Genomic DNA, 21,931 nt, shown 5'->3' with positions numbered 1-21,931 from the left:
TCTTTCAAGGATCCGCAGCGCTAGTCTAGCGGGCTAACGCAAGCCGCGATGACAGGGGTTAATCTTTCCAAGTGTCCCTCGCGCATGTGAATCCTACGGAGTCCCTGCTTTGTACGCTTTACAGGGTAAAGAAGAAAACAGTTAGATAACGCGTTTCTGTCATTTGGTGGGCGAGTGGGACAACGGTCCACAGTCTCCATCATGCGGAGCCGCTAACTTGGTGTCTATCGACGACGGGCAGGCGGTAGCACGGACTATGGGGTATGGTAGCATGTGCTCATTTATGATCCTTGTAAGGAGAATCCTACGCCGCACACAGGAGAAATTATCGGTGTATAAAATGGGTATTTGGTCTTGTGCTCCGAAACGTGGTCTGAGGCAATCGAGGAGAGATATGAATATTGGAAAAGGCGTGGACAGTCCATCTCCCGGCCGGTAGTAGTAGCTACGGTTTATAAGAGCATAAATTTAATCTTACAGATATAACGAATGCCGTATGCCGTTTCTTTCTGTTAGCATGACATTTTCTGAATTGACGATCGATCAATACGTACTCCGTACACGCGGTGTACACGAGTGCCGGTGTCGCCTTTCCAAGAGCCACGGTAGCATAATGGGCAATGGCGCCACACAAGTCGCCTCTGAACTAAGATGGATAGGGTTCATATAACCCCAGTGGGTATCATTAACTCATGTAAATTAAAGAAATAGTCCTTCAAATTCCATTTAACGACCGGATCAAGTCCCGCGGCGAAATGCTCTCGTATGCTCCAAGGCGAGCTCTTTAGGGCAAGCCGACGGGACGCCAAGACGCGGAAACAGCGCCGCGGCCAGTCCCGACTCCCGGCCCACCGGATCGTATCGTGCTATTTACTCGATTGGTTTCAGATTCTCTCGTGGGTACGACGCTCGTGTCTATTCTAGGTACTCCGTACTTTTGACAGTGCTAATAGAGTTTCTCTGCGCTCCACGGATGTGCACTCGCTCGTATCCCTCGAGCTTCCTCCATGGGGGCCGTGTGGATTGGTTGCATATCTTGTCGCCATCTTGTTCGAATTCTACTTTCAAATCCGTTTGATAGTACAGTGCAATTGAATTCGCCTATAATCCGGCTCAAGTTTCGGTGGGGTGGGAATGGCATCGTGGTTGGCTTGAAGCCTGCATTAGATCGGGAATAGAATTCTTTTAGCGTAGCGAATAAATCGCAGAACAAGGGTTAGCACTAAGGTGTACGGTGTACGTAATGTCGTGGCTACAGGGAATTGCTCGCAAAATTTCCAATCTCGTATGATGGCTGTTATGAGGGATTTGAGTTACTGAGCGATAGGTACATAAATACCCTTTAGTTCTGTGTACTCCGTAAAGACCAGCCATACCCTGCATAACAATGTGACAGCCTCGCTTTCCCATATTCAAATATAAGGCTAGTGTCTCTTAGGAGCAAATTGATCTTTTAGTTAATGCACCTCAATACCCTAAGAGCGGTCTTGTCAACTCTGGGATGGCTGCATAAGGAGCAATTGCGGGATTTGCGGATCTCTATGATTTCAGCTCAGGGTCCACTGTCCCAGTATGATTAAATAGGCCCAAGATACAAATAATTTATAACCTGGTAGGCTGACTCCGAACCATGGAGCCTATAGTGGCTTGGCAATGAACACAAGAAAGAAATAAAATCGATCGGCGACATCGCCCTTTAGTCGATCCCAGCGTTCAGGGCCTGGGTCGTGGTCCCTGCTAGATTGGGGTATTTGAGAATCTGGTTAGGGGGTTTAGCGACACTCACTCTTCCGATTTCACTTCTCATTCTCGTCGATCTGCCGTGGAATGATTTCGATATGACTATAGCAGGGAATCCTCCCTTTATCTCCCTTTCTCAAGTTGTGAATTGAAGCTTTCACTCACTGCGGACGCTCGATAAAGATATCTTTGCCTTTATCATTGCGATGTCATAGATTCACCATGGGTTATAATGGTTCCGCAGAGCTGTTCGCCGAATGGGCCATCGGACTTGTGGTCGTGGCTGTCCGAGTCTACGCACGATGGTCTGTAGGTAAGAGCCGTTTCTATTGGGATGATGCTTGTCTCGGTCTGGCAACGGTGAGTTGGTTTACTTTAACTAGCATCAATTACAGGGCCCTCCGTTGTATTGCTTGACTGATCCTATATAGATATTCTGGACACTCCACACAATATTTCTATATTACTGCACCGGTATCTTCTTCCACTTTGCCCTGGGCAGCAACATAATTTCTAACTATTTTAGATGTTTATGGGTCTAACATTGGTCTGACCGAGAAGACAGCGATGGAGGTACCAGATGAAGAAGTGGCGATTCTTCGAAAAGGCTCCATCTATGCCTTTGTGGCTTGGCTGTCTTACATCTTCATGGTGTGGTCGTTCAAAGGAGTGCTCATGTTCTTATACGGTCGACTAACGTAAGTCATTCTATTTGCAAATTCTATACCAGCATGAGTACTAACATCGAGACAAAAGAATGGGACTCTGGCAACACCGCCTTGCCCAAGCCGTAGGCGTCATGTGTATCTGCACCTTTCTTGCATCGCTATTCTTCCATTTATTTATCTGCCATCCGGTGCAGAAAACATGGCAGATCAAGCCATACGCAGGAGGTATGCCATGATCATCGGTCACAAAAATCCCACAACATCAGCTATAGACTGACAATAACACAAATACAATAGACAACTGCACGATACGCCCCCTCAACTATATCGTCATCGAAACACTGAGCATTGTGTATGTCCCGTCTCCAACTCACACCGTTCCCCTTTCGCTAAGCCAAGACCCAACGCAGAACCGACCTCGGCGTCATGAGTATCCCGATCCCACTCGTCCTGGCCGCGCGCATCCCCACCCCCCAGAAAATCTTCCTCAGCATTCTATTCTCCTCCGGTGTCTTCGTCATGGTCGCCGCATTTCTGCGCGCCTATTACTCCGTTAAAGATATCACAACGCTATCCACCGCTCTGGGATGGGCGTCCCGCGAAGCCCTCGTCTCGGTGATTATCGTCTGCGCGCCGGGAATCAAGCCGCTATTCACGAAATGGGGATGGTTCCGGTCGTATGGATCGTCAGGAAGTTACGAATACAGTTATGGATATGGAAATAGTCAGGGCCGTTGTCGGAGTCAAGGGAATGGTGACAGGTCGAGGGCACGGAGTACGGTGTTCAGTGGGAAGAGGCGGAGTGGTGCGTTCGGGACTGAAAGACACCCGTACGAGATGGGAACGTCGGTGGGGAAGAAGAAGAGGGACTCTTCTGGGGAGAGTCAGGAACGGATTGTGGATCCGGAGTTTGAAATTGAAGGGAAGGGAAGTGATGCTGATACTGGCCGCGGTTTTGAGGGAGGCATTGTGGTGACGACGGATGTTACGTTTGCTCATGAGGATATACATGCGAGGCAATCTTAGATGAATCTGTGCAAGAATAATGCAGTGGGAGGGACTGAATCTACTGCAGCCATTGCAGTATTGGAACATGATGTATCACAGACTGATTATCCCAAATACTGTGTCATAGCAAAGACTGTCTAGCATCGCAGACGCCTGCCATAAGGGAATATTAATTTCCTATATTTGCAATTGCAGACAGGCAGTTCTCTGTGACTCGATAGCTCTGGAGCTCTTCCATGGTGAAATGCCTAGAAGCTCCCTTCACAGCCTCGGCTGTCCATTGATACTAGCCCATGTTAATACAGGGTCCGTCTCCAAAAAGTCAACAACCTTCTTTGGCTGCGCCATGCGAATTTCCCACGGTGCGTCCGAAGCACAGTTTCTTGCAGGTCTGATGATGCTCTGGCCATGGAGGTTAGAATCTACAAATTCCACGTCCCTTACGGGACCAAATGAGTCCCCGAAATCAAGACCATAAAGAGTGAGCTTCCGGAGGCTGGAGACTGATACGTCCGCAGGGGAGACAGTAAGCGAGTCCCAGTCTAATGAGGCTCGCAGTGTCGCGAGAAGCTCTCCAACGTGATTTTCATCTATGCTTGTATCAGCTGATCGGATGAACCAGACCAGGTGCGATAAGTCGTTTATCATCCCACGAGTCATGCCCGGGGCGGCTTCGCATGCCACATAGGGGCCATGGTCCTTCGATGAGAGCTTATGCACGTTGCAGTGGGATTTGGCGATAGCGACTGTATTCCCAAAGAAGGCAGCCGAGAGAGATGATCGCAAAAGCTTGCGTACGCTGACATAACGGATAAGCGATGAGTGAGGCGCCGAAAAGGCCCTGTTGCGTGCTTTGGCTGCAGAGAGCCAAACGATTGCCGTGACTATATCATCACAGCTGACCCTGAGTTTGAGCGACTGCCCAACCTCCGCCAGTCGAGAATTGCACGCCTCCCTGAGCGTCTCGATCTTTCTAGAGCAAAAGACAAACCCGCGCGATATTTGATCAGTTTGGTAATGGTTCCCCGCGTAGTTGTAGGCACCGTAAAACGAGGCATGATCCTTCGTTGATCCACCGATGTTGCTAGTTTGCCGACGAGTGGCGTCCTGTATCGGAGAAGTGGTCTTTGGTGTAGCCCCAGCAGTCCCCTTCAGCCGGCAGAATTGCGACAGACCATCAAGCACAACCTGACATCCAAGCGAATCCATGAAGCGATGATTCCAGGAAGCCGATAATATGATGCCGTTTGTCATGATGTTGGCTTGAAAGCGTAGCGCTGGTGATGGGTAGGGGGTCGGTGACTGGGGCTTAACCGCGATCAAGTCCAGCGGTGTTTTCTCAGCCCGTTCCAATACCGAGATAGGTACGCCATGAGCTTTGACGTGTAGCATGGGACTGGCGTGAAGATCTAAACTCGCAGGAGGTTGAACTTGATATGCTTTCTGGTTCGGGCGTTCCGGTAGGGGCTTGGCTATCGTACCCGCTAGAAACGGCCGTTCCTGGATGAGGCACGACACTCCATTTTCCAGCAGGGCGATATTTTCTTCAATGTTGGTAGTCTCAAACGTTAGAAATAAATGCATGTATGCGGGCATCATTAGGTGGTCAAGCTCCGTCAGCGGGTATGGTTCGAAGTAGGCCATTTCCCCTCCGTGAGTATAGCCCTAATAGACTGATTCGACAATGAATTCAAAACTATACGGCCTTCTTATTGTTTGGTAAAAGCCATAAACTTCCTTACATAATTAGGTTTATGCGTCATAATCGTGATATAGGGTGTTTGGAAACAGGGTTGCGGGGGATTTGGCAAAGTATACGCCCAGGCAAAGCATAAAGTTTCCATAAGAAGTAAGAGTAAATCTCTTCCTTCTTCGTCCGATCAGCTCCTAATGTGGTGGGCTCCTGTGTTGCTTATACAACAGATCCAAATAGCGAAATGCTGAGCATGCTGCATCGGGCATCTATCAAAGAAGGCCTACACCGGTGTAGGAGTCAGGATTTGGCTTGTGGCATTGTTCTGACCACGCTGATCTCTGCCGATCTCTGCCCATGATGAGCTTCGCATAAGTGCGAGTATTATATAATAATACTATCTCATCAAACCGGATAACCCTGACGCCGTCTGTGAGCAGTGGCGATCTGTTCCGATAGGCAGGGAGTATTTGACTGTCTCGTTTCAATATTACAAATGTTTTACGAAAAGTGGCTCAAAAGGTCCGAGCCAGAGCTAGATGCTGGCAAGCTGAGGAAACGCCTAGCATGGACTGCGCCGTGTGATCCCTTCACAGTATGTGGGTGCCTTACTTCCAAAGTGCAAGACGACTTTGCTCATCTGGATCCCGGTGCAAACGCTCAGACCGACGTGGTTATCCCAAGGCATTCTTCAACCCAGTTTATCACCAGTCAATATTTCTGCTCTCGGGAGTAAAGGCGCTGTTATATTTCGGCAGTTCACATTCTTGGACAGAGGTAGACATGGGAAGAGCGCAGAACCTAGTGATGCCAATGAAGTCACACCTAGCCCCAACGAAGTAGACGACAACGAAAGCCTTCCCGCCTCAGAGGATGTTTTGCTCAACGCTGGCCAGACAGAGTCCACTGAATTGACCACCCTATTGAGGGTTCCTCTAGCAGCTCGGGGCTGTGTGAAAGTAGGAAAAGGGTCATTGGGCGACAAGGCTTGCTAGAGAAAGGCCGCAGGCTGTTCGAGAACGTCATGAGAGAAGGATGAGTCCAGTGAAATGATTGGAAGTGCTCCGAGCAAGCTGTATAAGTAGACATGGAACAGACAATGTTAGTTTCATGGGTTCAATGGTAGAACGTCAACACGCCTCCTTCCTTGTCGTCTCACTGCACTCGCATGTTTATATATAGAGCTGGTTCCCACACCATGAGCTAGCTCTCAAGGCTACAGATGTTCTTCCAATGTATGAAGAAGCTCCTCACTCGGTAGGAAATGGCTTCGAATTATCCTGAGCAGGACGGCGTTTCTTAGTTGTGCGGCGACTATAGCAAGGCGGCTCTAGATCTATACATTGTATCGCTTCATTGTCTCTAGATATGGGGAGTAGGTCGTATACGCTCTGATCCCGAGGATAATGTGACATATGCTTTTCCTTTTACATGTAGACTACCCTATTCCATGAGTGTTGATCCGCAAGGATCCTTTGTCTGACTATCTATACCGTGGCCGTTATTTTTTCTTTCTTTTCTTTTTTTTTTCTTTTTTTTTTCTTTTTTTTTTTTTTTTTTTTGGCTAAACCAAACACATTGCTATCCATCAGGCGTGGATATGCATTAAATGAGTCCATAATCTCTTTCCAAGCATACCTACGACTATTTTCAAATTTTCTCGGTAATTGTGGGTCGTATCTCTGCCTATAGCATACTAGAATGCTATTGTTGGTAGGCGTAACTTACCAAGTGGCCTTGCTTATGGTATCCCTGAGCTGACCGCTGATCGCGCAACCCAATCTTGTACCATTTGCCAATTTATGGGAGATTGCCGTTCTTGAGAGCTACTTCAAGGAGCCTCGCCATACTGCCACGCGTTTGAATAATAATCACCACTGGACATCGGGTTTTCCCTTGAGGATATGATATGAAACGTATAGACCCGTTTGGCATTTACGGCCTAATTACTACAGTACTCGCACATAAATACAACGCACAGGAAATTTTATTTCTTCCATTCCATCCCTCATGCCTATCACTTTCAACGGCACCACGCTTGAAGGATTCTTGTCAAAGCGAGATTGTTTATCTTGGTTTAGAAGCTAACGTTGTGAGAATACTGGGGACCCTATTACTGCCCGTCTTCATTGTCTCACGCTCGTTGAAGAAGGAAGAGAAACGGAAAAAGAAGAAGAGAAAAAGAAAGAGAGGGGACTCCTCAAGTGGGAACAAAGAACGAACCACGAAAATGCACCTTCGCGAACAAATTACCTCTGTTTCCATCCGCTCCGATACGTTCAAGGTCTGGGGCGAGAACCGTGAGGATTACGATCGTATCCGCTCCACATGGGAGCTAATAACACGAGTTATGTTTTTTCCTATTGCTCCAGGCACGCATACCCCATTGGAGCTTTTGTACAGCATGGCACGCGTATTAAACCAGGGACGTACACTAATATCTTCGAGAACAGACTTCCCCTGGGTCGGCGGAGTTTACATCATACTCCATTTTGCACAGACCCCGACTGCGCAGGTGAGTTTTGACTCTATGCGTCAGCTATTCCGTGACTGGGTTTACGGCGATCTGTATTTGGTCAGTGTACGCGAGTTCAATCTCATGCTACGAGCAGGAGTACAGCATTATCGGCCAGATGATAGGGGTCACAATTGGCGACATAGGGTAGACTATCGAGGAGTTACTTCAAACCCGTACTATTCTAACCCCAATGGTCGCGCTCGTTTCGATGGTTTGTAGTCATTGGACTTGACTCGGTAGACTGGGTCTTTCAAGTCTCAGGTCCATTATTCAGCGATCTTCACCTGACTGGGGGGCTCCGCTGATCAGGTCGCCAGGCAGGCTGTATTCCTTTAATACGTACAAGTTCCCCAGGTGATGATTTGGCATTTTGATGATAGAAGCTCCCCTTGGAACCTTCCCCAGTTCATGAAAGGGCTCATCATTTTAAGCCTTTTCACGGAGCCTCGCTACATCCTCTTTGCCTCAATGATAATTATCCTCGGGTATCGATTGAAGACAAAGAACAACAAAAGAAACAAGGAAAGAAATACCCACTACAATGTTGCTCCGGGGGGTGGGGGGGGGGGGGGGGGGGGGGGTCGTGCAGGAGATCGCTTTGGCTTCCGCCCCCACACGTGGAGGATTTGAGATGAGAACCGTCAGCTTTTCTATGACCGAGTCCCGAGACAGAAAGCCAGTTATGACCCGGTATATGTTTATTCCTATCCCTCCGGGCATGTACACGCAGTTGGATCTTGTATTTCTGATGCCAGAGCAAATCGACACGGGACGTGCACGGGTTACTTCAAGAACCGACTTCCCTTGGCTCGGCGGAGTCTAAGTTATACATCATTTTCCTTCCGCCAATTGGAGCTCTAGTAAGATCAACGATGTCATGCCCGGTCTGGTTTGGCACGATCGAGAATTTACTCGTCTAGCCGAGTTCAATCGCTGGGACACCCGCCGTAGTAATTTAGTTGATTTCTGTTTTCCAACAAGGAAGAAGCAAATATAATCACCTCACGCCCAAAGGAAATCATGCCGTAACTCTGCATGGTTCAATAAAAAGACTTTAACATGATGGTGGTCCCCAGGCAAGATCAAAAGCCTAGGTAACGGGGTGGATTTCACCATATGATACGCGATCTCAACATCACCGTGTAAACCTACAAACTACTAGATCCATTGGCCTGTGACGTATAGAAAGCGTAATACGTTACCGAGCCATAGTGCACGCCCCCCTAGAACCTAAGGACCTTTGAAAAGTGACAACTATATCCAAGTGAAGAACAATTATTGAGACTGTACTAAGGATAAGAGCCTGTCTTAGCTTCGCCATTTCTGGCTACTAAACCTCAGCACCACGGTGAGGTGCAGGCTCATTGTTGAGACCCGGTCTACTTTGGGACCTGGGCTTACAATACTATTCAATTAATCTCACCCTGTCAGGGTCCTCCCAGGTAGGAATTTAAATCTGATATAGCAGTAATCCTTATTACCACTACCTCTGCAAACGAAATACACGCAGTTTCTCCCCTTATTACCTCTACTCTACCTACACTACCTACGCTACCTGCTCTACTTACTCTACCTATGTAGTTTATACGATCTACGCTATTTATACTCCGTATCTTATTGATCTAAGCTATCTCAAACAGACAAAGTAGAGAGTAAGCAGGGTAGGCAGTGTAGGCATGATAGGGAGGATAGGTAGAGTAGAGGTAATAAGGGGAGAAACTGCGTGTATTTAGTTTGTAGAGGTTGTACTACTATGGCTAAGGGGTAAGAATACTATCGGTAGAATTCAAAATAGAAAATCGTGTTTGCCGAGTGGCCACTATAGCCCGGCCTGTTCCTAGTGAATTATGGAACACGCTGAGCATACATTTACAAAGTTGGTAAAGTAGGTAGAGATAATAAGGGGATTGCGAGTTTTTAGTATACTGGAATACTACTCCGTACGATACTACCTATAGTGGGCGGCAAGAGAGGCGGTAAAAGGACTATACCTATACATTTTCCTTTTTTGTTGCAAGCTGGCGGCCACTGTAGTAAGGCCATAAAAGCGAGTATCAGTGGACTTTTATTTCTTCCCTGGGACTGCCAGGCAATTGATCTCTACAAGCGCAGGTACCTCTAGCATAGCGAGCAGTTCCAGATCATTCACCCAAATGATTGGATGGTTCAGTACCCATTCCCTTACCCGGATTCAATTCACGTAGCGTAGTCTATCGTTGGGAAAGGGTGCTACACAGCTTCGCTAGTGAATTATGGCACCCTGCAGACTACCATAGCTCCTGACTTTCTCTCATACTTTCAACTTCTTTCCTGACACATCATCTCCAAGACTTTCAAGCAGGACTTGAAGCTCAAGCAACAAACTCCATCATCTCCATCTAACGATTCCAACATCGCTCACTTTCAATATCCATCCGATATTTCCCAAGATGACCACCTAGAGCTACTTTGAGAAGGTGCCCGAGACCGAGGAGAACTGGCGACTCGCAGCCGCAGCTGCCGATGTTGTGCAGGAAACTCTAGGAAGCTACCAGGGCCTCGGGTCAGGATCTAAAACCACCCAAATGCAGTTCCTTCTTTACCGGAAAATCTGGCCAAAGATGAAAAAGCCACACGATTTCAATGGTGCTAACTTCAATTTGGCTCAAAAACATGCCACTGCCCGTGCTCGACTCGACGCATCGAACGAATTCCAGGACTATCTCGCAGTAGTTGGCATCGCCAATCAGCCAGCCAATGCCACCAGATATGAAGATGTGCCTGATCAACAACGAGAGGTGATCGATGGCCTCGATAACCTGAATGAACCGCTTAAGAAACACGACTAGAACGTCGTAAACGCCTGTTGTATTCTCATGTCGCAGAGAATACTCATGACAGACTCTCTGGACGGTCCCCTCCCTATGACAAAGAATGGGCGATTGTCCAAGATAGGGCTAACGGCGGACTTCAACGCCACTAGTCAAGCCAGGCGAGGAGCAGCCTCCCGCCAGCATCGCTATACTGCAATAACAGACGGACAGCTGCAAGCCATCACGACAGGCAAAATCGAGGCGATCGTGGAATGTAAGCTGAGAGAGCGAAAGCACCACTCGCCGTCATGTGATATGCAGGAGGTTTCTGAGGCTCTCGCGTTGATCAAGTAATACCCGGACGATCGTTCAAAGAAGCAGCATCAGTGAGCATCCCCAATCGTGCCACAACAAACAGCCCTCTTCTACAATTTAACTGACAGACTTAGGCGCGTGAACGTACCCCAGGATGGCCCTGAACTGTACATAAGCTTCCACAACTACGATAACAGCTGGCTAGACTACGTGGAGAACCAAACCCTGACTGCAAAGACCAGCTTCATGACCAGAAGCAGGTTCGGCCCCTGGCATATTAACAACCGCGAAGACGTGGAAGATTTTGCAGCCATTGCTCTTGCAGTATCCCTTTGAACATCATCTCGATTTCCATGTTCTTTTAGGTCGCAATGTAGACCGGCTCTTACCCTGTTCAGGTCGAACGAAGACCGATCTCATTGTACATCGATCTTGGTATTTGTTTTTGCCTCCGCCCTAATTCACTCAATGCAACTGCCCACGTTCTTCGACTTGCGGGACTTGAATCACCATGACGGAATATCCAATTCAAAATTCAGGAAAAATTAGAAAAGAAGCTAACAAGCTACCGTACGGGACTGCTCGGCCATCGTACCATTTCTCAAGTCCAGCCCCTCCAAAGGGCAACTACTTTTTCTGTCTCTCTCTCAAGATGCTTAGCGACATAGTTCGCGAAAGGATCGAGGTCCTCATAAAGGAAATACATCAACCTACCTTCAAACTGTCTGACGATCAGGAAGTCAGCGATCAGGAACTAGGGAAGTTAAACATTCGCCGTATCTCATTTGAGCCAGAAGAGCTTGACTCCAAAACCCCTAACATACGGGCACAGGACCCACCTATTCTCTTCCAACCAATGACCCCTGAGGAGTTTGCTCGTCATCCCATTGACCATTCCTCGGGCCCTGATAGCTTTACGAAATTCCGAGACTACCACCCGATACAGGATCAAGCACACTGGTGGACTCCATTTTATTGCGCCTATGAAATTCTGAACTACTTGGAGGATTATGCTTCTGGCGAGTACGGAAAGAGAAAGAATATCCGCCCTGAGGCCCTGACCTTGGTGGGCTTGCGCGGGCTCGAGCACGTGAGGTCAGTATTGCGTTGATCATACCAGATAGCACTGCTAAATCGTATTTTAACTTAGATACCCAAACCCGTTGGGGCTCTTCACAACCTTTTACGGCAGGTACTCGCTTACGTCTGGTGCGTGGTCCGCCAAAATATTTATTGAACCGAAAAGAATCGACGGAAAACACGTTCACCCACACCTTACACTGGGAGTTTTACAACACGTCAATGGACGCGAGGGCACCATGCTTTACGGCGAGTTGGACCCGGTAATTACAATGATGTATGCTCGGTCCCAGCAGCCCGATGTGTCCCAGGAGGAGGAAGAGGCTCTTTTTGAACCGGAAGCTATGCCGGAATTTGAACCAAAGGCCTTCAAGAATGAGGATAGATTCCCCATACTGCTCCTTTCCTTCCTAGGACCCCAACATGGGCGTGTCTTCTATGCGTGCATGAATGGGGACCAGCTTGTCATCAGACAATCGCGGCTGTACGATTTCCGGAAGCTGGAAAGTGCGCCGTTTGATCTCTTCTCTCGTCTCTTGTTGAGTCAACCGCTCCCAACTTCCTGAGTGGAGCCTGCGCCACTAATTTGGTTTTTTTCTCTCTTTCCATGGGTACTCTTTCTTGTTCCAGGGTCGTATGGAGACCGGATTTTGATTTGATACTTTCTCAGGTCGCTAGTTGACCGAGTAATACCATCCTATGAGATGGAAACCAGGTCGAATGTAGACTGGTGGATGACTCTTTCGTTGGGGGTTGCGTGCAAATTGTTTCAGACCCAATAAATTGAGAGATTTTTCTCTTTTCCATGGTTCCTTTAATATCGTAGGCGCGTTGAATCGTAGGGTATGATTTACGGGTTGCTACTCGACTGCACAGGTGGAGATGCTTCAATTCCAAGCAGGGGCGCCAAGATATGAAACTTGTATACCTGATTTTCTGACGTATCTATTAAGTGACATCTTCATGGAGGTGATATCGGAAACGGTAACGACTCAAACATGCCCAAATATTTCACCGAATCACATCCTTTAATGCCTTAGCAATGAGACCAACTCTATCGGCCATGATAATATCAATCCCAGCTGATGCTTGTATCTGCGAGATGTTAGTTACTTCATTACCATTTGTGCATCTACGAAATCGAACTCTCACCTTTGCGTTCTCCGGGACATTGTTCAAAAGCCCATAAGAGCCACAGACCAGCCCAGATCTCTTCACGTATGAAATCAGCCTCGGGCACATTATGAGTGTCTCCGACGCAAAGACAATGCCAGCAAGGCTCCATTGTTTTGCGAAGCGTACGGCAGCTTGTAAACTGCTGGCTCTCATCTCCATGTCCGTCATCGGTGGCTTGCCGGCATTTGTAATGAACATAACTGGGTACTTGCGCTGCTTCAGCGCAAGTAGAATGCACACTTCAGGTGTGAAGGAAGAGAGGATGATATCGCGGTGGGTATTTGTCTCGGAGCGGAAAACACGCTCTAGTATCTTGTCCACGAACGTGTTGATCTCAATGGCGATCGGACCAACGCCCGCCTCGGCGGCTTCGTGGAGTCGTGGGTATTTGACCTCGACGTTGAAGCCGATCGACTCGGGTAGTTCAGTGAGTAACTCATCCAGAGTCGTAAAGGAGTCTTGGATGACGTCGCCGCGGGTGTTGGGCTTGAAACCTTTGTTCATGAAGTCCACGGTGTATTTCATTCTGTGATGGATGGATTCGGTTCCGCGCTGACAATCTCGCGAAAATGATCGCGATCGAGGTTTTATTTGACTTTGCTTATTGCGACGCTCCCCAAGAATCGATACGGGATTTCCCCGCGGAGATTGGAGGTGGCTTGCGTGCATGAACTGGTATATATGAGACTACAGCCGGGCACTAGGATTGGAATACTGACCTGATCCAATGTTAAATCATGGATAGGAATGTCGGTTCCTGATTCACTAAGGGAGAAGTCGTGAAATATTATTGGCACCAGATCCCTCGTCAACTGCGCATCTTTTGTAATTTAGTCCGTTAATTCATTCCTAGTGAGGTAAGTCTTCTTACCGAACTGAAGTAAAGGTTAGCAAAATTCCTCAGAGAAAGGTGGTTGCTTACCTCAACATGCGTAGCGCCATGCTTTGCGGCCGTAAGGAATGACTATAGTCTAGGTCAGCAATAGTATCACGGCTAGGTTCGTTCTTTATACTTCGACTGTATTCTCTCCCAGCTGAAGGTAGTTTCGGCTAGCTGTGTTCTGGCCCAGTCCTACAGATATATTGTTAGTGTGAGGTTGACAAGGATAAGGCTGTTGGGTTACCTCTATGCCCAACTAGCTGCAAGCCTTTGGTCTTGACAGAAGGCCGAGGCCTGAAGGACGGAATGAAGTTTTCCATTGGCTTAGCGATGAGGAAAGTGAAAGTTATCGTTCCGATGACGTCCATCGTTTCCTTCTGGATGATGGGTATAGTACGCTCTCTAACAAGACTCTCCCGGTTCTCTCCAAAACAATCGTTCTGCGCTTGCAAGAGAGCCGTCGCGCTGCCGATGAGAGTGTGCGAAGCAGGATAGCCAGGTACCTGTTGAGAAACTCTGAAAGTTATGGACGCTGCCTTGGGGTGGGTAAGTGCGAAAATAAACGGCTCGTTTACTTTGTCTGCCAAGAAGGGCAGTTCAGTAACGTAGGTTTCGCTCTGCTTCCCGGAGGCAGATATCTCTAGTAAAAGCCCAATGTTTCGGTCGACGGCCTTGTCTGCGAAAGACCTCAGATCCACAGCTTTGGCACTCTTGCCATGTTGTAAAACCCCAAGATTGACTATTAAATGGCTTTTCCCATCCTCTTTGATTGAATTAGCCTCAGAAATTGGCTTCAACGGTATTCCAGCAGGGCCGCCGGAATGGCTCATGTCGTTCAATGAATCTAGCTCCCCAGCCAATGCGAGATGGCCTCGTAAAGCGGCATGCTCTTTGGGCATCCAGCCGTTGTGGTCCTGTATGTCTTGTCTAGCCCCCGCTTGTAAAAGGCATCGCACAACAGATTCATAGCCATTGACGCATGCAATAAATAGCGGAGTCCAGCCGTGTACAGTTTCTGGGGCATTGATGCTCACCGCTCCGCCGTTCTTAAGCAAGGTCTTGACATAGCGTTCCTGTCCGGTTCGGGTTGCAAGATAAAGCGCAGTTTCTCCTTGTAGGGACGTTATCTTATGGTCAAGAGAACATTTTGCCAACAGCTCGACTATTTCCCCGAACCCATAGCCCATCGCCATTGAGACAAGTGTGAAGAGTAATGTCTGATCTATCGGGATTCCATTGGCTTCATGAATCAGGTAGAGACCCTCCAGGAGAGTCTTGACCACCGCTGGGTGATTGTTCATCACCGCATAATGCATGGGCGTATACTGCTGGAAGTCTTTTGCCAAAATCATGTTTGAGAGGCTGTCTTTCTTCGAATCCTGGCAGGAGGCTAAGATCTCCCGACACGTATCTGAGAGGCCGTAGATCGCAGCGTAATGAAGAGCGATACGGTCCAGTGTATCCCTCGTTGACAGGGTTACCAATCTAGAATTACCAAGTAACTGCACCACTCTGTGGAACAAGCTAAGCCCGGCACGACTTGAATTGTCATCGTTTTCATCCCGAGTGCTGTAGGTCAGGTCGTCGGGATCTGGCAAGCACCGACTTTGGGCTGAAGCGGTGATGATGTGGCTCAGGAGACGATGGTCTGGTTGGATATCATACTTAGGCATTGCTTCGAACAACAAAAAAAGACTGCACTTTCTGGAGCCGCATATGATTGAAAGATACGCCAGATGATTTAAGAGATCTATCAAGGCGCAGTCATCCAGCAAATTAGAGCTTTCGAGGCCCTTCTCCACTTCCTTACCCAGGTCTACTCCTCGATCTTCCAGGAGGCACTTTGATATGGTTTCGAAATTCTCAGACAAACACATAGAAGATCCTAAAATATTGGTAGAAGATTTCGAGGTTGGACGCTTCAATGTCTCAGATGCCTCTGCGCTATCGCGAGCCTGGGACACATCTTTTATCAGTGAGTCGAGCTTTTGGGTGAATGGTGGAACAAAGCTATCACGGGTCTCGGTGAGTCTGGCCAGATTCGATTGGATTCGTCGATGTTTTGAGGCATCTCTGACAGGCGACCTTTCAATCTTTCGACAAGTCCGAGTTAGGGCTTCGTGGTTGACCCTGAAAAACCACTGCAGTTTATTGAAACCTTCTTGGAGATCCTTCAATTGTCTCACAAAGCTATCAAGCGCGCCGGAGCTCATAGCATGACATAGTCTTGACTGTTCACTAAGATCTGCCGCATGTAGGCTCATCATTACATGGCGTTCCTCGTAAAAGTTTGCGACCAAAGTTATGCTTTGCTCCAGCGCAATATACAGTTCTAATTCAACGTGAGAATCGCGCCTATGGGAAGAGAAGGAAGGCTTAACAAACCACTGAAGTCTATTTGATTAGCATCTGTCTCTCTCAAAGCTTTCCTATAGAGTTGTTTCAGCGTGGGATAAGGTGCGTATGCATCGGCCCATTCCGGCACCTGGTGCCGATGAAACTCGTGAGCAAATCGCATATTCGAAGATACGTGACAGCCTAGAGATAGGTTTGTGTATTCCGGATAGCTAGATGAAAACGAACAACATGGACCTTTGAAATTAGGAGAGGGGTAATTGCGATGCAACAACACCGTATTCAACTATTATGGGTCTAATGCCGGCCTAGGTAAATAGCCCCACTTGTAAGCCGCAATAACAATAATCCTGAGAGGCACAACACAGCCCCAGGTGGGCGCTGGGGCAAATCAATTGAGTGCTCTGAAGGCGCATAGCCTGATTTAGCTAGTGTAACATGCATTCACCACTCAGTGGCCGTATATTTGTGGGGTAACCATTTAGCGGCGCTTAGCCTGTGCCAATGAATTGTGATATCCAATACTGCTGCACTGCATCATTGAGCCATTCCGCCTCCGGGTTTTTCCTATGGAGTAGACAATACAGTGTAGACAGAAAAATTGGGACTCATTCTTCTGAAAAATCAAGGTAAAAAGAAAGAAAGAAAGAAAGAAAGAAAGAAAATAGGAGCTATGTTGACCGAGCGTTTGGAAAAACGAGAAAATGCATCGAAAACCACAACAGCATCCATAATATATGTTGCGCCAGAGCCCGAGTCAATGGGATTGAACCTCCCAGAAAACCATGATTTTACTTATCATTGTTCGGAGTTCTAGAGCAGTCAGCTAAAATGAAATCTGAATTTGCCAGCATAAGCCGAGTTACACGAGGCACTCATGTGAGGTGGTTTGTACGCCAGGAGATGACAGGCAAGAAAAGGGAGCCAAAATAGAGAGAGAGAATGTTGCAAGGACTCAAGTGATCAACAAGCAATATCGAGAACAAAGCTTGAAGATACTGACACTGGAAATTGAGCTTTCGAAGCGTTTGATTTCACATGATGATACGATTCATAAGTACACTAAACCGCCCTGGTTATTTCCACGGAAGCGCCCACGCCGGGAAGCGCCGGGCCGTCTCCGAGCCGAGAAATCAGATAAAGCGGCAGCAGATAAGAGCGGTTAAGTATGCCAGCCTCCCCACAGCCTCTTCGACTCCGGTCCATCCCCAAAAACACCATGGATCCACTGTCCATCAGTACAAGTGTATTCGCGATCGCAACTCTAGCTGCCCAAACATGCTCCGCTTTTTCAGACCTGCGGTCCCTTTGTCAAAATTTACCCGGTCGGCTTCATGCGGTAAACAATGAGGTAGCCGACCTGAACTATGTTCTTTTTCAGATTTCCTTACTCGTAAACGACCGGGCTTGTTTACCGGAAAGCAAGCTTTCCGCTATCCCGCATATTCTAAAACAGGCTGATAACAAGCTGGCTGAGATAAGGGATATCGTCAATCAGCTAAACGCGGCATGTCGCGCCTCGCGAGTCTCCATCTTCCGGGCGCACGCGTGGCGCAAAGAACAAGGCAGATTGCAGGCACTCCAGGAAGATATCAGGACCGTCAAGGCAAACTTGAATATCATTCTTGGTGCCTCAAACTCGTATGTTTACAACGTGATGGCCAGAAGACCACCGCAGCTGGAATGGCATAACGGAAGCACGTGCTGACTCGCGACAGACAAGACATGATGAAGATACGACTAGACATAGAGGCAATCTCTACTGTCGCACTGGAATCTTCACATCAGCAAGTTGCCTTGAAGGACTGTTTTCTCAGGGGTCTTGCCGCAGTTGATGAGCGTATCGCTCGAGTCGAAGAGATGCTTCAATCACAAGCAAGTCAAGTCCAAGCTAGCCAACTAAAGCAAGTGGGCTCGACATACGACATGTCTACTGGTCGGAAAGAAAGGCCATCACCGTATACAAAGGAGGTCTACACGACACCAACTCAACCAGAAGCTGTGGGAGTTCGTGTCACGCCATTTGTCGTAACATGCCGGTCGGGATGCCCGTGCGCTTGTCACTTGCAGCAAAAGTCGAGTAGTCCAGCCCTGTTAAATCGTGTCCTCGGAAGGCTGTTCGTGGGCTATGCTGGGCTGCCACTTTTCAGCCCGAAGTGTAGCGTTACTACGTGCCGGAAGTCACGCGCCAGCCAAGTGAATATGGAATATTGGTTTCCGTTGGGCTTTTTGTCATCGGCGATTGTGCGTCTTCAGATTGGTTATCAGCCCAATATTGGGACTTTGTTGCAATTGGACACCATGAGACGAGTCCCCGATACGGCACAGTGTGTTAGCTTTGCACTAAATGGCGATATTGATGGCCTAAAGTATCTCTTCGACAAGGGACTGGCTTCTCCTCGTGATGTCAGCACTACTCGAGGGTACTCCGTTCTGCGATGGGCTCTTTATGGAAAGCAATATGAAACCTGCAAGTTCCTAATACATGCAGGTGCCGATGCGGATTATCGACCAATTGCAGCAAGTGACAATAGCCCACGGAATAAGGCGTGTCACTTTCTTCTGGAAGGTGGACTTTCGGACGCTGCCTCCGACGCACTCCATACTATTACAAAGGGCGGCTATTATGAAGACTTTATTGATGACGCTGGATATACAAAGACTCATAAGATTGTCCTGGGTTTGTCAATGCACAATCTTGAGGATGAAATTGCTCAGAACCCAGGCGACATCAATATACCAGATGCAATGGGTCGCACACCGTTAGCATGGGCAGCCGCCAAAGGGGACACTCGTGCAATCGTCACCTTGCTGAGCCACGGTGCAGATCCAAACATTATGGATGTTCAATTATCTGGTCCCCTGTCGAATGCCGCATCACAGGGCCACACCGTCGCCGTTCGCCTATTGCTAGAAGCCGGCGCACTTACGGACTTTCAAAAACCCGGGTGTGAAAAGAAGGGTAGCCCTCTCAATTGTGCGGCTCGCAATGCCACTGACGTTTTACTTCTCAAGAGTCTGCTAGACTTTGGCGCGGATGTGGACTCGAGTGGAACGGATGGCAAGACCTCACTCATCCACGCGGCGCGGACCGACAACGCTAGCTTCGCCATGCTATTACTCGAATACGGTGCGAACATTAACGCTCTTTCCGCCGATGGATCGAGTCCTCTAACCACCGCGATCACATATAACAGCCACAATGTTCTACGGCTGATTCTGGATCGATGGCACGAGTATTCTGTCTGTCCGCGGCTGAAGGGACCGCATCTACTACAGATCGCTGCACTCTATGCAGATCTGGAAACGATTCGCATTCTGGCGGCCACTGATCATTTCCGTATGAAATATGACAAACAGTATACACTGGGAGATTTCGGTAATCGTTTACGTCAACGACCCGACCTGACAGAGGACCTTGCCTTTGCATTTGACGACTTATTGAGTATCATTAACCAGATGCCAACTGAGGGAGAGAGCTCAGTGAGGCTAATGGAATCTGGCTTTATCCCGTGTCTCTCCTTGCGTGTTAATTCTGACCTGAGTGAGTCATATAAAGAGCCCAATAGTGGCTCTAGCTCTGATGGGTGCTTTTGGGACGCGCCCGAGGGACTTTCTCCTGCTACGGATAATATGCCCTTGCTGGAGAAGGTACCCGTGGTGTGACAACGGTCGGTATGCGGGTGGAAGAGACTGTTTCATTGTAATGAGTGATGATTTTTTTCTAAACTGCCATCGATTTAATTATTGATCATAGCTAGCTGATTGACGACCAAGTTGATAACGTAATACCAGACTCTCGTTGCATGGCTTGTTCAAAACTTTGAAATCACGGCGCCCGCGGGATGTTTCACAGCTTATACGTATGTTACTGACCATGATGGGTTACAGCCGGGCACTTAAGCCTATACTCGCGGGCTCTTTTCGTCCGAAATCGCGATAATAAGTCCGAACAGTTTCGGCAATCTTAGGATTGTTCGCTGCCATCTGATCCATGGTAGTTCGAAGATGCTCCGTTCGTCCTAACAGCTGTCTGTCCATGTGAACTGTCGTGAAAAGCTGTAGATCCGCGCAGTCTCTGTTCCGGACTAACTCCTCACTAATCGCCAGAGTTCGATCCTCGGAGAAGCAGAATGAACTTCCAAACGCCACCCAGAGTCGAGAAATCCGATGCTGATTGGGTGTTTTCCAGTTTTCGTATTTTCATGTACGCTTCAACTTCCACGGGATCTGACGAAGCTGCATAATCGACTCCCACCACTCGAGATATTTCATCCGCGCTCGTTCTCCGCTTACTGCATGGACGCAACCGGTTGTTCCGACAGCTAGATGGCTGAGAAGGCGATCTGCAACAACGTCGACCGGGACTTCGTCCATATGGATCTCGGCATCGGGATTCGGGCTTCGGGTCGTGATCCTCATTTCTGGATCTGTGCTCAAGAGAATTGCCGCTGCGGCTGACGTCGATGGTGTCGAGCTTGGAACGCAGTATCCGGGGTAGGGAACCTTTTGTGCTGGGCCAACGATCGAGGGTCGGATGATGAGCAACGTTCCTGCTGTGCTGGCGTCACCGAACCATTGGGACAATAGTCTCTCGGTGAGATGCTTTGCATAGGCGTATGCCCATGGATAGTCCTCTGCTTCGTATACCCAGCTGGTGCCAATATTTTGCACGTCCTTCCACTCGGTCAGAGCGGTGTCTTGCTGGCAAGGATTGTAGACCTTCTCGTAAATTGGGACGTCGATTGCTTCGCTGCGAGGACCTAGGTGTGCGTTTGCATATGCACTCGAAACGTAGACAAAGCGAGTCAAGGCCCGACATGTGAGGGCAAACTTGGCTACTGTTTCTGTGGCTCTGATAACCGTCGGTGTTAGGGTGGTTAGGTTGGACGTGAGGTTGATTGAAGATGCCGCATGGATAACGATCTGCACATCTTGTCGAACAATATCGACCTGGGAGTCGGATAATCCGACATGTGGCTTGGTTATGTCGCCATCCAGAACGATAAGACGGTCCGATTCGCAGAGTCTGTCTGCGAATGGCGTTGGCAGCAATTTCCGCCATTTAGAATAGAGGGCTCTAACACATGTAACCGTTAGTCTTGCTGCATCAAGCAAGTATCTTGAACAGAAAACTGACCCTCGTCCTCCCCTGCACAGTAAGTAAATAGGAGAAGCGGTCGTGCGAGTCACTAGCCGATATACAATGGCCGTCCCCAGAAGCCAGATCCTCCGGTGATTAAGACGCATTTATCATCAAAATAATCCCACATTTTGGCAACCTTCGATGTTCCAGGGCGTTCAGAACGTGCGCTATTTGTAAACAAAACTTTCGGACTTGAGACATAATGAACAATGCATTGCCTTCGGTGAAAACTCGAAATCTTAGTCCATTACCTCCTCCCTTAAATAAGAGGATTCCGGGCTCTGCAAGTGACAGACACCGACTCTCCGCTTTTGGTAAGAGATCCATGGATCCTATTACGCGGTTGTGGCGCCCGGTTTCGTTGAAAGTCTACCATAGGGTTCTTAGCAAATGCCGATGTTGTACAATGCGCTCATGGTATATCATTGCCAGGTTTCCAGCTTTCCTATATAGACTATTGATGTCATGAAGAACCCGGTCCCGGTTTGAGGAAAAGCAGCCATTCGATCTCAATCTGAACGTATCCTTGGGTCTATCCGAAAGCATGACACAAGCTTACT

At 48.3% G+C, this 21,931-nt stretch overlaps 7 protein-coding genes across 7 annotated transcripts; 3 read left to right on the top strand and 4 right to left on the bottom strand.

The window, feature by feature from the left end:
• Positions 1-1,380: 1,380 nt before the first annotated feature.
• On the top strand, positions 1,381-3,585 carry LDX57_010094 (uncharacterized protein). The gene is made up of 6 exons (XM_046091839.1): positions 1,381-2,100; positions 2,172-2,214; positions 2,267-2,438; positions 2,497-2,633; positions 2,706-2,760; positions 2,819-3,585. Exons 1-6 carry the CDS (start codon positions 1,963-1,965, stop codon positions 3,432-3,434), a joined length of 1,161 nt encoding a protein of 386 aa, XP_045947816.1. The 5' UTR covers positions 1,381-1,962; the 3' UTR covers positions 3,435-3,585.
• Positions 3,574-5,060, bottom strand: LDX57_010093 (uncharacterized protein; the record flags this gene model as incomplete). The annotated part of the gene is made up of 1 exon (XM_046091838.1): positions 3,574-5,060. One exon carries the CDS (start codon positions 5,058-5,060, stop codon positions 3,678-3,680), a length of 1,383 nt encoding a protein of 460 aa, XP_045947815.1. The 3' UTR covers positions 3,574-3,677.
• A 6,326-nt stretch (positions 5,061-11,386) lies between these two features.
• LDX57_010092 (uncharacterized protein) lies at positions 11,387-12,380 on the top strand (the record flags this gene model as incomplete). Its single annotated transcript, XM_046091837.1, has 2 exons — positions 11,387-11,829; positions 11,885-12,380. The coding sequence occupies 2 exons, from the start codon at positions 11,387-11,389 to the stop codon at positions 12,378-12,380; spliced, it is 939 nt and encodes a 312-aa protein (XP_045947814.1).
• A 445-nt stretch (positions 12,381-12,825) lies between these two features.
• Positions 12,826-13,515, bottom strand: LDX57_010091 (uncharacterized protein; the record flags this gene model as incomplete). The annotated part of the gene is made up of 2 exons (XM_046091836.1): positions 12,826-12,909; positions 12,967-13,515. 2 exons carry the CDS (start codon positions 13,513-13,515, stop codon positions 12,826-12,828), a joined length of 633 nt encoding a protein of 210 aa, XP_045947813.1.
• A 305-nt stretch (positions 13,516-13,820) lies between these two features.
• LDX57_010090 (uncharacterized protein) lies at positions 13,821-15,543 on the bottom strand (the record flags this gene model as incomplete). The annotated part of the gene is made up of 4 exons (XM_046091835.1): positions 13,821-13,865; positions 13,913-13,954; positions 14,004-14,062; positions 14,115-15,543. 4 exons carry the CDS (start codon positions 15,541-15,543, stop codon positions 13,821-13,823), a joined length of 1,575 nt encoding a protein of 524 aa, XP_045947812.1.
• A 1,891-nt stretch (positions 15,544-17,434) lies between these two features.
• On the top strand, positions 17,435-21,563 carry LDX57_010089 (uncharacterized protein). Its single transcript, XM_046091834.1, has 2 exons — positions 17,435-17,866; positions 17,944-21,563. Exons 1-2 carry the CDS (start codon positions 17,445-17,447, stop codon positions 19,889-19,891), a joined length of 2,370 nt encoding a protein of 789 aa, XP_045947811.1. The 5' UTR covers positions 17,435-17,444; the 3' UTR covers positions 19,892-21,563.
• On the bottom strand, positions 20,429-21,498 carry LDX57_010088 (uncharacterized protein; the record flags this gene model as incomplete). Its single annotated transcript, XM_046091833.1, has 3 exons — positions 20,429-21,305; positions 21,366-21,377; positions 21,431-21,498. The coding sequence occupies 3 exons, from the start codon at positions 21,496-21,498 to the stop codon at positions 20,429-20,431; spliced, it is 957 nt and encodes a 318-aa protein (XP_045947810.1).
• Positions 21,564-21,931: the final 368 nt, after the last annotated feature.

Source organism: Aspergillus melleus, assembly GCF_016097325.1.
Source record: "Aspergillus melleus strain CBS 546.65 chromosome Unknown contig6, whole genome shotgun sequence".
Lineage (NCBI taxonomy): Eukaryota > Fungi > Ascomycota > Eurotiomycetes > Eurotiales > Aspergillaceae > Aspergillus > Aspergillus melleus.
Note: the sequence above shows the minus strand (reverse complement) of the source record. Positions and strands in the feature narration are given on the sequence as shown.

Bases quoted from the DNA above. Each gene is read 5' to 3' on its own strand.
- LDX57_010094 (XM_046091839.1), top strand. From the start codon at position 1,963: ATGGGTTATAATGGTTCCGCAGAGCTGTTCGCCGAATGGGCCATCGGA. The intron at 2,634-2,705 runs GTATGCCATGAT...CAAATACAATAG, and splicing joins GATCAAGCCATACGCAGGAG to ACAACTGCACGATACGCCCC. The intron at 2,761-2,818 runs GTATGTCCCGTC...GACCCAACGCAG, and splicing joins ATCGAAACACTGAGCATTGT to AACCGACCTCGGCGTCATGA.
- LDX57_010089 (XM_046091834.1), top strand. From the start codon at position 17,445: ATGGATCCACTGTCCATCAGTACAAGTGTATTCGCGATCGCAACTCTA. The intron at 17,867-17,943 runs GTATGTTTACAA...GACTCGCGACAG, and splicing joins ATTCTTGGTGCCTCAAACTC to ACAAGACATGATGAAGATAC.